At 38.8% G+C, this 15,058-nt stretch overlaps 1 protein-coding gene across 1 annotated transcript in view; it reads right to left on the reverse strand.

Moving 5' to 3' along the window:
- Positions 1-15,058, reverse strand: part of TANGO6 (transport and golgi organization 6 homolog (Drosophila)) — a 184,746-nt gene that overhangs the window by 78,192 nt on the left and 91,496 nt on the right. The window contains exon 14 of the mRNA XM_008567049.1: positions 7,194-7,334. Coding sequence (XP_008565271.1) covers positions 7,194-7,334 — 141 coding nt within the window. The remainder of the gene's footprint in view (positions 1-7,193; positions 7,335-15,058) is intronic.

Here is a 15,058-nt window from a genome sequence, read left to right on the forward strand (position 1 = left end):
AAAAAAAAAAAAAAAAAAAAAAAAAAAAAAAAAAAAAAAAAAAAAAAAAAAAAAAAGCAGTATAAATACAGTATAATTACAATTCTGAGGAAAAGAAACTAGAAGGAAACACATCAAATTATAAACAAAGAGTGGTTACCTATGAATGGTAAATTTATGGGCGATTAATTTTTATAGTTTTAAATATTTTCCAAATTGTCCAAAATGACAGGTATTACTAATATAATTAGAGTAGGGAAAGGTCTACGAATACATTTTAAAGTTACACCCCTCAAAAATTGATGTGAGGAGGGAAAAAGAGAAGAAAAATATATAGTTATTCAATCTGGGCGTCAACCTTCAATTCTGACCATATTAGTATTTCCAACTTATATTCATATAAATGTTTGTTGAATTGAACTGCACTGATGCTAACCTAGGCAGACTTGGCAATGAGAATTTCATTTGACCTTCTGAATTTTGCTGAAAATTTCTCCTTTTAAAATATGTGAACTCTAACCCTTGACTGTTCCTTATTGCTGCTGAAATCTATGAATGCTAAACTCCCAGACTGGCATCCAATTATTCACACTTCCAACCTACCTTTTTCATCTTAACTTAGACCTGTACTGTGAGGTGAAAATCTCTGAAAATTATCATACAAAAGCTATCTTTCAAAAACTGACCTGCTGTGTTGTGATAATGACGAGGAGCTGATATAGCTCTGTAGCACACTGCCACATTCAACTGCAGTATCTTGAGAAGAAAAAGGACAGACATGACCATTTATTCTGTGCTCCCACAATACCCTACACAGATCTCTCTCCTCCACAAGCAGGTCATCTTACCAAGACAATTTGTGTATGAGTTGACCTCTCCCACTAAACTACAAGCTCCTTGCAAGAAGAGACTGTGGCTTTTTCAATGCTCCTATTTCCATCTCCAGGCACAGAACCTGCCATTCGGTAACTACTCAATAAATTTTGATGTCTCCGAGATTAAGAAAAAAACAGTGTATTCAAGATAAAAAATTGGGGGCATAAGAAAAAGCAACCAAACAATCCAGGAATTTATATGATTTAGAACTTAACAACATCAGGAAACTAAGTCAGAAATCAAAGTGTTGGGCTGTTACTACAGGCAGAGGTGGAAATAAATTTTTTCCACCAGGGACTTCTGATTCAAGATGGGGATTCAAATGAGAGCCACATACAAATAAAGAGCAACTTCAGTTATTTTCTCTCTTATCCCTTAAAATGAGAAATAAATATTAGCCAGGGATGTGAAATATCCCCTAAATACAAGGGATAATTTAAAAGTATACTTTAGTTCATACATAACCCATTAAAGGTAAAAGGAAGGCAAAAAAGGGTAGGAAGCAAGTCTAATCACTTCAAAGGTTCTAAAAAGGATACATCCCTATATGCAGTAAATAGCAGAAGGCTATCCATTAAAATTATTCTAATAAGATTGATATAAGATAGATGAAATTAGCCCTGTGAAGATGCTCCCAGATCTGCAAGGATTTGTAAATGTATTACAGAAAGGAATGAATAATTTTTAAAAACTCTCTCCAATGACATGCCAATCTGAAATGTAACTTAAGATGTGAGATAGGCTAGAACTTAGTTAGCCAGGGCCACCAGGATGACTGCATAGGTTGAGTACTGCACATTCATATGCTCCTTGGAGTTTACACAGCTGTGAACAGCCTGCATAACTGTATGAGGCAGCCCTGTATTTAGCCAGCATATCTGAGTGATATTATCAAGCAGAAATAGAATGGCCCACATGGGCTCTAGAAAAGGGTGGGCCCTCTCAACATTTTGAGCCAGATCATTCTTTGTTGTGGGGGCTGTCCTGTGCACTGCAAGATGTTTAGCAGCATCCCAGACCTCTACCCACTAGAGGCCAGTAACAACCTCCCTCTATCCCAGTTGAAACAACCAAAAATGTCTGCATACATTGCCAAATTTTCCCTCAGGAACAAAATTTCTCCCTCCAACCCCCATTTGAGAACCACTGGTCTAAAGGAACAAAGAACCGGGTAGTGTTTGTCTAGATCTGCCAGCGAGAGAAGATATTGCATCAGGCATATGTGAGAAAGGAGGGTAGTGTATAGCAGATAAGATTAATTCTCTAGGCAACCTCACAAGGAAATACCCCCACAGATGTATTTAATCCCCTTTGCTTTAATTACATTTGCCAAGTAAAGTCCCAATTACCAATTCAATATCTTGGGCACAGTAATACCAGCAAAATATTATTAAAGAGTAAATAAGTTATATTTTTAAAGAAGTTTTAAAAAGTGCAATATGACATTGCAGTCCACAGGTTATTGTCAACATTGACATTGGACCATATAAGAGGAAAGAGATGGGCAAACATTTGGAATGATTGGTAATTTAACAATGTGTTAAGATTAAATTTCTACAAGTACAAAAAAGACCCAAATAGTTCCTTAAATAAAAGAGACTAGACCAAAATCCTTCCACAATATTTTCTACATTGAAAAGCAGAGATAAAAATATATAAATTTATACTTATATAACTTGTTTGAAAAAGCCTTTCTATATAAGAGAAACCATTAAGGAAAAGATGGATTTAGCTACATTGAAAAAGAAACAAACTTCTGTTTCAAAACCAAAACAAAACAGAAAATATAAACAAAACCAAAAGATAAACAATAAACTGAGAAAAATATTTAAAACATAAATGTCAATGGCTCAAGATCTTCAAATACAGTAAACTTTTATAAATTAAATGACAAAATAAGGGCTGGCCAGTTAGCTCAGTTGGTTAGCACACCAAGGCTCAGGGTTCAATCCCTGTACTGGCTAGCTGCCAAAAAACAAACAAACAAACCCAAAATCAATACCCTGATGAAAACATGGACAAAGGACAAGAACAGGTAAATTTCATGCACACACGCGTGCGCACACACTCTCTCACACACACACACAAACCCCCTCCACATACACAAAAGCTTAGCTAGTAAACATATGAAAAATATTTGACCTTATCAATTGAATAGATGAAAATAAAAACAAGACAGCATTAAGGTTTATAAAAAACGATAATACACAGAATATACAGTGCTTATGAGACTACAGACAAATAAATATTCTCAAACATTGATGATACAAACTGGCACAACACAACCTCTCTGGAAGACAATTTAGCAATAAATATCTTTAAAAATATACACATGCTTTTAACAAACAAAACCAATTTTACCTCTAGAAATTTTTCCTAGGAAATTGTCATGGTTCCTCACAAATATCTGGCTACAAGAATATTTATCTTAATGTAAATTATAATAGTAAAAGAAGGAAACAACCTATAAATTGGTTAGTTGGAAAAATAATGGTACATTCAAAGGATATAATATCATGAAATCATTAAAAATTATAGAGGATGTGAAAAATGTCCACGTTAATGACTGAATAAAGATGCCTAACGGCATGAGAAATTGTTCAGGATGTAATATGGCATACTGGATAAGAGGATGGGTCTGGAGCAGACTGCCTGGGTTCAGATTTTGGATCCATCATTAATCAGGAGTGTGACATTATGCAAGTTAGTAGCTCTCTCTGTATCTCTGTTTCCTAACCTGTAAAATATGTAACTCCTATGAAATAATGGATCTAGGTAAAGTTCATCAATGATTACTTAAAACCATTAGGATGAAGGTTAACAGGGAAGTTTATAATAGATGTATCTTACTGGAAAGAGCATCGATCAATCTCAACATCACTAAAAGTGAGATAACTAGACATTATGGGCCTCCTGACGTCAGGCAATGGGAAGTACAGTACACACCATGGTCTATGAAGTGTTCTTCCTCCCCCAAATTGGACCTGAGTCTACTCAAGTGTCCAGGTCTCTTAGCTTACTGGAAACATGGGGATTTAGGGCCGAGCCCATGGTGCACTCGGGAGAGTGCGGTGCTGAGAGCGCAGCAGCGCTCCCGCCGCGGGTTCTGATCCTATATAGGGATGGCCGGTGCACTCACAACGCTCACTGGCTGAGTGCAGTGCGGCTGGTCTCAAAAAGGACAAAAAAAAAAAAAAGAAACATGGGGATTTAACTCCATTAAAATGAGGTCCAAGAACAATCAAAATAAATTGACAATGATAAAAATTCAGAACAGTGCTTATCTCCAGGTCAGGCACAGACTAGGAAGAGACAAAAGGAAACTTCATGGGTTACTGGAAGTTTCTATATACTGATCTGGTTATAGGTAAATACCTAAAGAACCATTAAGCTATACTCTATAAAATTAGTGCACTTTATATACTTTACTGTATATTTGTAATACCTCAATTTTTTAAAATGAAAAGAAAAAAAGCTCTGGCTGATTTTCCACCATTATCTAGTGGCAGAAAGACAAGCAGGTGTGGCTAGGGAACTAGAAGTGATGCCAAAAGGAAGCAATAGCGTATCGCACCCTGGCTCCTACCTGTAGGCCTGGTTCTCCCACTAAACTCCCACTGCTGCAAAGAGGTGGGACTGGGAGAGGGCAAGGCCTGGACCAATGGAACTGCAGTAGTTATTAAGGAAGCCTTACAAAGTGGCTGTTCATAAGGATTTCCACAACACTAGCAAACTCAGAATACTGACTATATTGTAAAAATTGGCTTTAATTTCACTTAAAGAAGTTAAACAAGTCACCTCATCTATGCGCTTGGACAAGTTGGTAATGTAAATCAGAAACTAGCAGTTAAAGCTTAGGCTATGTTTACAACTGGATACTTGGAAGAGTAGGCTACAGAAAGATTAGAACTTTGAGAATTGATGGAATTTGCTTTGAAATGCCAGAAGACTGTTTTGGAAATTGGGCTAATTATGAGTATAAAAGGAGGAGTAAGACCTCTCTCCCACTCAACCCTTTATCCCCACCTCCACGCTCACCCCACGAAATGAGCTGGACTAGCCAGTGGAGACCGAGAAATGTGCATTTTCAGTGTTCATCATCCTAATAGTAGAGATCTACCAGAGGTTACAGAGAAAATTCATGTTATGTTGACATCATCTATGTATGGTTTACATTTGTTCTCAGATCTGACAATCCCAATGGCACACACAAATAGAAGTCAGAGGTTGCACTAGATCCTGTGATACTTTAAGCTTAACACACCTACTATGACAGAACAATTTCTTACAATGGTGCACTTGTCTGGTATGTTCTAGACCCAAATTCAGGACTAAGGCAAATACAGAGAAGTTTTTCTTCAAAGAGTAGAAAAAAAATTTTTTTTAATTTCACTCTCATCAGATTCTCCTTTCACTGATGAGAAAGGAGAAGTGGCTGGAGATTTAAGTTCATCTTTAGCCAGAACATTCACCCAGAAATTAGGAAAATTAAGGGTTATGCCCACAGAAATAGTTCATAGCTATGGTTATAAATCCTCTGAAATGCTTGTGAAAGAGGAATTGAATGTGATCTTTTAATGCAAATGAAAAAACTCTAGTTTGTTCTCCAAAATCTTCTCCTAGTGTGTGAAGAGTTAAATTTCAAGTTTTACTGTAGGTTATGGACAAACAAGCCAAACTGAAGTTGAGATCACTTCTCTGCTTTAGGTAACATGTTAGTTGATATATGATGAAATTACTAAAAAGACAAGGACAAATATATCAGTACCTGAGAAGTGCTAATCTAACTTAAAGAAGGAAAGCAGTCCAGTTCAGTATGGCATTATTTTTAAACCAAAATATTAACCACTGACAGCTATACTGTGTAACACAATCTGATATAAGACATGCATGGTGAGAATACAGACTCCAAACAGAACCTAATTCTCAAAATTCAACCTGGCAGGGCCGGCCCGTGGCTCACTCGGGAGAGTGTGGTACTGATAACACCAAGGCCACGGGTTCGGATCCCATATAGGGATGGCCAGTTAGCTCAATGGGTGAGCATGGTGCTGACAACACCAAGTCAAGGGTTAAGATCCCCTTACCGGTCATCTTTAAAAAAAAAAAAAAAAAATTCAATCTGGCAGCTGCTGGTTCAAATGGATACTACACACCACTGGCCCTCACCTGAATGACTGGTTTGCCTTATTTTAAGGCTTCTAGAGATATTCAGTGTGGCAGTCAATCCTTAAGTCAATGGAACACAGGGTAAAAAAAAGTAATCTCTCAATACTATGTTATACGGCCCAGTACAAAAACATCAAAAGTGTACTTACTGGCTTATGGAGAAATTCATTAGTTCATCTTAATTTAACCTCTGTCTTTAGAGTGAACAATTGTTTTCTTTGACCTTGCTCCCTAGTGTCCCACCTCTTAGCTCCATAAGGGTACTCAATAAATAGTAAATAATAAAGCATTTATCTTCTTTAATTTTTAATCTTTTTAAAAATTTTAATCTTTCTCTTAGGCAAAAATAAAAAGGTACTGAGTCCTTATTGTGTTCCAAACACTATTCTAAGTATTATCTTATTTACTCCTTACAAGAGCCCCAAGAGTAAGTGCTATTAAAATCCTCATTTTATATGTGAGGACACTGAGGAACCAAGAGGTTCAGAAACATTCCTGTGATCACACAGCCTATAAGAAGCAGTTCAGGATTTGAACCCAGGCAGTATAACTTTAGAGCCCATGTTTTTAACTATTCCTCTCAGCTTGTATAGCCTAGAGCAATGTTCTTCAAGCTGATGGTTCCATTCTCAGCACTACCACTTACCAGCTGAATTAGTCTTAGACAAATTGCTGAAGGTGCTTGAGTCACAGTCTCCTCATCTATAAAATGGGTTTAACAACAGCCTGTAGGACTTGTTGGGAAATTGGATGAGATTATATATGTTGACAACCTAGCACATGTAGACATTCAATAAGAGTTAATACTCTCCCTTCCCAGCTTGACATTCCTCTTTTTTTTCTTTTTCTTACCAACATTCCTCTTCTTTTCATGCTTGCTGCTGCTCAACAAGTATGAAACTTCTCACTCCAGCTCCACTGAAAATCGGGGCCCAAAAAAGCTCCAGGATAAGGAGACTAAGCAGTTGTAGGAAAATGGACGCTATTGCTGTCAGTCTCTCAGTAGGCATTTGGATATTTGCTACATCCCTAAACAGGGACTAGTTCATCTCAGCCCCTAAACTGCCCTCACCATACTAGTATAACAAGCCTCCAGGTATACAGACTTTAGTTTCAAAGCCATATTGCTCCTCCACACTGTTCCAGATGGATGGAACAAGAAAACTCACCTAATGCCCTGACAATTCGCATCAGGACTTCCCCAACTTTCATTCTGGTCTCTGGCGTGTGCTTGTCTTTGCCACTGTCATATTGAACCAACAGGTCAAGTAAGATTTTCTCAGGGTACACATCTGAGAGCAGGGCAACTCCTGGAATGGAAAACAAAAAGAAAGGATTCATTACTGTCTAGGATTGAAAGGCAAATAAACCCAGACATTCTGTGATGGGATGAACCCAGAGACACTTAAATCCCCCTCTGTAATTCTACCAGCAAGGGCTGCCCTTTATTTGGAGAGACAACATAGTGAGTGGAAAGAAGATGGGTCTGAGAGTTCAGACTCCTGGATTTGTCTAGTCTTAGCCTGATATGATCTCTAGGTCACTCCCAGCGTTGACATTCTATGATTTATGGATTAGGGACTCTTAAAGCAGGAACTACATATCATGACAGGGATTCACTCAGCAGTGGGAGGAGACCAGATAGAAAGCCCTCTAAAGACCCTCCCAATTTGAGACTATAAAGTTCATTTAGTATTGTCCCTACCAACACATCAGCCTGAAACGCAGCAGCAGTGCCTCCAGACTTTTCTGTAGTTCTCTATTCCAGTACAATGTATAATTTCTCTCTGCAAAATTGTCAGTGATGAGAGCAATTTCCACAAGGAAACATTTTCAGAGCATACTGGGCACGATCAATATCAGACCCAAGCTAATGGCTGAGTTTCCTGATCAACAGAAATAGGGAAGATCTGTCCTAGAATCTCCCTTCCTAGGATTTGCTGATCCCTTCTCCCATCCATGGCAGTGCTTCCTAAATGTGTAACCTGCAACAGTGTTATCATTACTTGAGTCCTGGCCCATATTGAGCAAGCTTTACAGGGGTGAAGGAGATACGTCCCAAGACAGGACCAGAATAAAGCCCCTGGTCTCAAAACTGTATAAATACAAATCCTATTATTCAGGGGGTAAAGAGCTTACATACTTCTAAAGAACAATGAAGAAAAAGAAAAAACAAAACAAAATAAAGAAGGAAATAGGGGGTTCAGAATCCAGGATGAGAATCCTCATCACCTCTACTTCAACCACCCTGGTCCATCATTTCTGGTCTGGATTTTTCAATAATCCCCTAATTGGTCTCCCTGCTTCTACCCTTTTCCCTCATTGCAGCTAGAACTACCTGGTTTAGAACATGTCATGCCCCTTCATTGTCCTGCCCAAACCCCTCACTGGTTTCTTGTCTCCCCTGAATATGAGTACTCCCATCCCCCCACCAGCTTTTGCTCACTCTCTGACTCCATCTGTCATCACGCTCTCCCTCACTCACTGTCATCCAGCAACTGTGGCCTCCTCATTACTCTGAGAGGAGACCAAGCTGCTCCTGCCCGGCAGCTTTGCCTCACTGCCCCTGCCTCAGCTGCTCCTCCTCTGCTTAGCAGCACAGCTTGCTCCCAAATGCCCCTCATGTCTCTGTTCACATACCACATTTATCACCTGTACAACGGCAGCCTCCGTCCCCTACTACTCATAGTCACTCTCACACCGCTTCATTTTCCTTCTTAGCACTTAACATTATCTGACATGTTATACAGTCCCTTATTTATTTTCTGCTCTCCTCTTTGGAATGTGAATTCTACAACGATTTTATTTTGTTCCCTGCTGTATCCCCAGTGCCTAGAAGAGTGCCAGCACATGGCAGGTGCTCAATAACTATTTGTTAAATGAATGAATGAATGACTAAAAAGTGCTCAAAGATACAGTCTTGATATAAATTTCAGGAATTAAAAGAGGATGGAGAGGGAGTAATATAAATGCTTGAAAAATCTATAATTATTTTTCATCTGATTTTACCATTCTCCTTGTTAGGAAAATAGAATAGTTTGGTCAGGGCCCTCACCTCGTGTCCTGTTGGGTGTGGTTCAGCATTCTCTGTAAGCAAATTGTGTGTGTGTGGAGTTAGTGCACATGCGCACGAATGTATCTTTTTAGTTTTATTGCTATTCTTGTGTTCTTCAGAGAGTGAGAGTAGTTGGTGAAGCAGGCAGGTGGGCGACGACTTCGGGTGTCTGCCTGGTGCAGCCATGCTTTCCAACCTATGGCTCCAAGGACCTTTTGGCCAGTTACCTAGCTCATAGACCTGCGTGAAGGGGTCTGGGGACCCAGCCTGGCGTATGAAAGGTTTGTGACCCAGTCTGTGAATGGGCTTGAGGGGTCTGGGAGCTCCAGACCCAGCCCTAGCTCAACAATTGGCCCAGTTGGTGCAGGATTACCGGCAGGTAAAAGAGCCTGACGACTAGCATGGTCATGTAGCTAGACACTCCTGCTTACATGGACAATCTTTCAAGCAAAGTCTACCTACCATTTTCTATGTTACAGGTTGTGATTCTATTCTCTTATAAATTACGTACACATTCTCTCTTCACTCACTCATCTGCTGCATCTGGTGAGTTGTGCACCTGCTGAGGGCTGGACCTATCTGCCCATCCTCTTTTCTACCTTGCCCACCCCCACCTATTCTTTGCTTCTAAACAGCCTGGGAAGTCTCTGCATGTGGTCCCAAGCCACACTTTACTGTATGTGGGTTCCAATTTTATACAAGTAGAAACTCTGCGTTTAAGAGTTTCAGGCTGTGGCAGAATGTGAAGTAGTCAGTTCCCTGTTGGCAAAATGCAACATTGTAATCGTAGTTCCCTCTATCATGTAAAATGATGGAGAAGTCCCTTGGAGGTCGAAGGTGGAGTGAGGGAACATTCTAGATAGTAAAAATGTTTACGGCTTAAATAAATAGTGTACTAAGGGAGAGAAAGGAAACAACTTCTAAGCTACAAAAAAGCCCCCAAAGAAAAGGGAATTGGTAGGTGATACCTACAATTCTGGCAGGCACTGTATCACTCATATAGGACTTTTACAAGGCCTGGAATATATTAGAGATCTGAAGCTATCCCAACCACTTCTTCATGAGAAGTTCCCAACTCAGAAATCTGGTGGAATTGTTTCCTTTTAGGAATATAGTTGTGATTTAATAATGGAAAACAGTGGCAAAATGGGATTTGCTTTGTAAAACTTTGATCTATATCTAGTTTTTCTGAAACCCATCTATTACTAAAGTTCCTCCTACTGTCTATGCCTATTTTCACTCATTAGTCTTTAGCAGAGAACAGTTACTTACTTCTACAAACGTATTATCCTGGCATATTCTTCAAAACCAATGAGCTCTTGACTCCTCTCTGTACAGGGCAGACGTGTGATTGCACACAGCATCTACTCTTTTCTGGTAACAACACTCTGGTGTTCCTCTGGGAAATATCCTTGTCCACTCTCAGTCTAAGTGGTCTGAGTGGGCTAACTATTAACTTTCTCTCTCTCTAGGTGTGTACTCATATCCCAGGCTGGCCAATCAGGATATGCCATCCTACCCCCCGCTTCATAACTGGTTCAGGAACAGGCAATGAGATTTGATCTTGGAACCCACACTGGAACTACTAGGAAAGATAAGTTCCCGTCCCCATCCCCAAAGTCATTAACTGGAGCTGCCAGTGGCCCCCATGTAGAGCGAGGCTATCTGAAAATGGCACTAACACAGAGGAGAGTCAAGACAAGACAGTTAGTGTGAAGTATACATAAAACAAATGTACTTCACAGGGCCTGGTTTTCCAAAGCCTTGCAGTTTCAAATATTGACCTTGCAAAGGACAGGAAAATTTCCCCAGGCTATATAGTCTCTGTTGTAAGATAAAGAATTGGAACACAGCAAGGGTGCTGGCTCAAAGACAGACAGGTTACTGATTGATATGTAAAGATACTGGGAAATTGCTGTAAGAAGAGAATGTTTGCTAAAATCAAGCTTTTGTTAGTAGATTGACTTAATTGCATTACAGAATGTCACCTCACTGAATGTTACCAGCTTCTATTGTTAAACTTGTTAAACTGTACTTAGCAAAACCCCACCTATGTTCTCTTCCTGTAACTTCCTAGTCTGGAGAATAAATGCAGGAAGAGAACCCCAATTCAGGGTTCATTTCCCAAATGGAAAGAATGCCTCTATCTTGAGCATTCCAGGAGATTAACCCCTTTTCAGGGCTTCTCATTGCTCAGAAGAGATGGGATTTGAGTAATCTTTGGTGGCACTGTCACCCAGGGGAAAAGGTGTGACAAATCCATGGGAGGCAAAGCAACAAGTTAGAAAAAGGAAGAAACCTAATGGCATCCTTTGATATCCTCAATCCAGCCATACTTCTACCCACTAGAATTTCTGGATACACAGGCCAATAAACACCCTTTTATGCGTATGCTAGTTTGACTTTTTTTTCAACCAAAGGATCCTAACATTTTTTTCTTTAATTTTTTTAATTGAAACAATTGATTATACATATATGTGGGGTACAGAGTTGAATATCAATACTTGTGTATAATATGTGATGTTTCTTTTTTAGATTAAATGATTTTTTTTTCAGATTTTTTTTTTTTTTTTTGCTCTTCCTATAATGCCAAACTTTCGACTCCACTAGGGAGCTTTAAATTCTCCCAATCTTCCATAAAAAGATTGTGAAGTAATGCCCTCTTTCTAAGAGCAGGACCAACGCCACTTAAGATAGCCCCTCCATTGTGTGAAAGTTAGGTGGGAAACTGGGGGTGGGACGGGAGGAGCTCCACTAACTGCAAAATTAGCTCATGTACTGTTGGCTTGCTTGCATTGGCCAATACCTCTTGGTGTGGTGATCGGCTGACCGAGTTGCTGCGCTTGCAGCTTTAAAAACCAAGAACAAAGATGGTTCAGGGCCGCACCTTGAATTGGCTGGTGCAGTCCCGGCCACTGGAAATAAAAATCTTTTTCTCTTTTTCTATACCAGTCTCCAAGGGTGATTTTCTCCCAACGCCTATAACAATTGCCAATAGCAAAGTACGGTTTCCTCACTTCCCACAGTCCTAGGTACGTTAGCAACTGTCCATTTTCCTGCTGACCTGTTCCACAGACTGCTGCCAAACAGCCCTCTGACTGTTGGTTAAGTTTTACCTTCTAGGATACAGTTGCCACCTATTAGTTTATAAATCCCTGGAGAGGAAGGGCAGTTCCCTCCTTACTCACCAAGCAGTGAAAAGAATCATATATAATGGTTGAGACTGTATAACAATGAAAGGGATGAAATTTTTGTGTGGCTGTTTTTGTTTCTTATTTGAAAAGTTTTCTGAACTTTGACACACTGAAACAAGCATGGCCATAACCTTCACATGACCCTTGGCACATCACACTTGATAATTCCTTTGTAATTTGAAAATGAGGTAATTTTTGGGCCAGTGCAGGCTTCAAGGAAACATGACACATCAATCCCTTTGGCAATAAGAACCAAATGATCATGTGAGAGATACCTCCTTCTGTTCTGATGGCAGGAAAATGACTATGCATTTCAGGATGTGGTGTAACAGATAAGATATACAGAGGGTAGAGGTGAGCCCAAACTAGACAGAGTTCATGAAAGTATTGTGACATGTGTTTTGGGGCAAAGCATAGCATATAGGCAAATTAACTCAAATGAAAAAAAATATTATTTAACTTCATGTAATAAAACAGAGATAGTCAGCTTTGTAAAATAACTTCTTTTTCCTCCCCAAAGATTTTCATGACAAATACAGATATGCAATTTGATTAAAATAGTGTTGACTTCAAGATGATCCTTCAGCATGCTGCTCAGTGATTTTGCAGACCTTCAGCAATAAAAGTAGTTTAAGTGTAGTTTCACTTTACACAGTGCTCTTGCATTATAGGAAAGACAGTCTAATTCTAAATGTAGTTGTTGACTGGCTCTATCCCAGGAAACTCTGGAGCCATCCCCACTTCAAAACTAACCTGCCTCATTTCCCCTGGGAAGATAACAACCTCCCAAAATATCCACATCAACTGGGAAATCCACCTACTCACTCGAATCTCTCAGGTTTTTCTGCCAACGAGAGTATAAGAAACACAAAAGTGCACATATTGCATGACTCCCTTTACATGAATTGTCCAGAATAGGCAACTCTATAGAGAGACAAAGTAGATTTAGTGATTACCCAAGGCTGCAGGAGTTGTGGGGAAATGGGGAGTGACTGCTAATGAATATGGAGTTTCTTTCTGGGGTGATAAAAACATTCTAAAATTGACTGTCATGATGGTTACACATTCTGTGAACAGTATACTAAAAACCATTGAATTGTACACTTCAAAGTTGTTATAAAAAAACTATAAGAAAACATTTCATATCTACCCTTTTAGGTTTTTAGAATAGAAGAAAAAGGAAGAAAATAATATATAGCACATTTTAAACGTAAAGGGAAATCCACTGCCAAGAGCAAGGTATCAGCTTCCTTTTGTATCCAAACCTGTTTTGGTTGCTCCTGCAGGGTAAGAGCAGAAAGAGGGAGAAAATGACTTGTCATTTGTGATGTGAATGTGAAAAAAGTCAAGTATTTCACACTTCATAGAATGTCTTGCATTTGAAAGAAAATGTTGTATTACATTAAAAAATCTAAATTGTACAGTAAACCAGAAATTCTACTCTAGGAGTGTATCCTAGTAGACATACTAACACAAGTAGAAAATTACCTATGTACAAAATCATCACTGTGGCACTATATGTAATAGAAAAGACTGGAAACAAATTAAATGTGCATCAATGAAAGATTGGTTAAATTGTGGTCATTCATACAATGAAATATAATGTATTCTTTACAAAACTGAAACTTTTTAAGAACTGTTATGGAACGAATTCTAATATCTATTATGAAATGAAAAGCAGTTTTCATACAGAACAGTGTAAATAGAATTCAACTATTTGTGTACAAAGGGGAAATACATACTCATCAAATATTTCTAGAAGGATACACAAGAAACTAACGATATTGATTGTTTCTAGGGAGGGAAAATGGGTAAGTAGGGGATAGATATGAGAGAGAGACTTTTTATTCTGTATCTTTTAGTCCCTTTTGAATTTTGAACCATGTAAATGTATTGCCTATAAAATATTAATAAAGAATAAATTTTTAAAAAATCTGTGAAGAAGGGCATGATTTTTAAAAATTGAACAGCCTCTTTTTTTTTTTTTTTTTTAAAGATGACCGGTAAGGGGATCTTAACCCTTGACTTGGTGTTGTCAGCACCATGCTCACCCAGTGAGCAAACCGGCCATCCCTATATAGGGATCCGAACCCGTGGCCCTGGTGCTATCAGCACCGCACTCTCCCAAGTGAGCCACGGGCCGGCCCGAACAGCCTCTTTTAAAGGTGAAAATGTAAAAAGAATTTGCAATCAAATGTAGTAGAATGACCACAAACATTTGTATTCTCTTCCTCCTAAAATACCACTACAGTGACAGTTAACAAGTAAAAAAGGCATAAGCCCACAAACAAGAAAAAAAAAAAAATGGGATAGGTGTCAAAGGCTGAAGTCTGGGTAAACAGAATAAAGATGGAACAAAATAATGTACATGTTTGACAGAGCAGTTGGATCATTTGGAGAATTTTAGCAATAAGTACATAGAAAACTAAGCAAATGCACAAGGAAGTCTGATCACTGAGCTAAGCTCAGCAATGAATAATATCCACATAGTCAGCAGTAAACACTGCCCAATGATGTAGCCAAAAATTGTGATGGGAAGATGGCAGGAGAAGGGTTCTGAGTGTGTGTGTACCAGCACATGTGACTAAATCTGTATCTAACATATAAAAAATGAGTAGATCATGTCCAAAAGATTTTAAATCAAGAGAGAGCTGTATAAGTATTTTATCTAGAAATGGAGATGTAATTATTAAAAGAAACTACTTTTAAGAGGGGTGTGTGTGAAAATGGTAATATCGGGAGATTAGAAGGGAGAGTAAGAAGTAGGGTGGGGACCAGGCTTTTT

This window comes from Galeopterus variegatus, unplaced genomic scaffold (assembly GCF_000696425.1).
Source record: "Galeopterus variegatus unplaced genomic scaffold, G_variegatus-3.0.2 Scaffold18, whole genome shotgun sequence".
NCBI classification, from domain to species: Eukaryota; Metazoa; Chordata; class Mammalia; order Dermoptera; family Cynocephalidae; genus Galeopterus; species Galeopterus variegatus.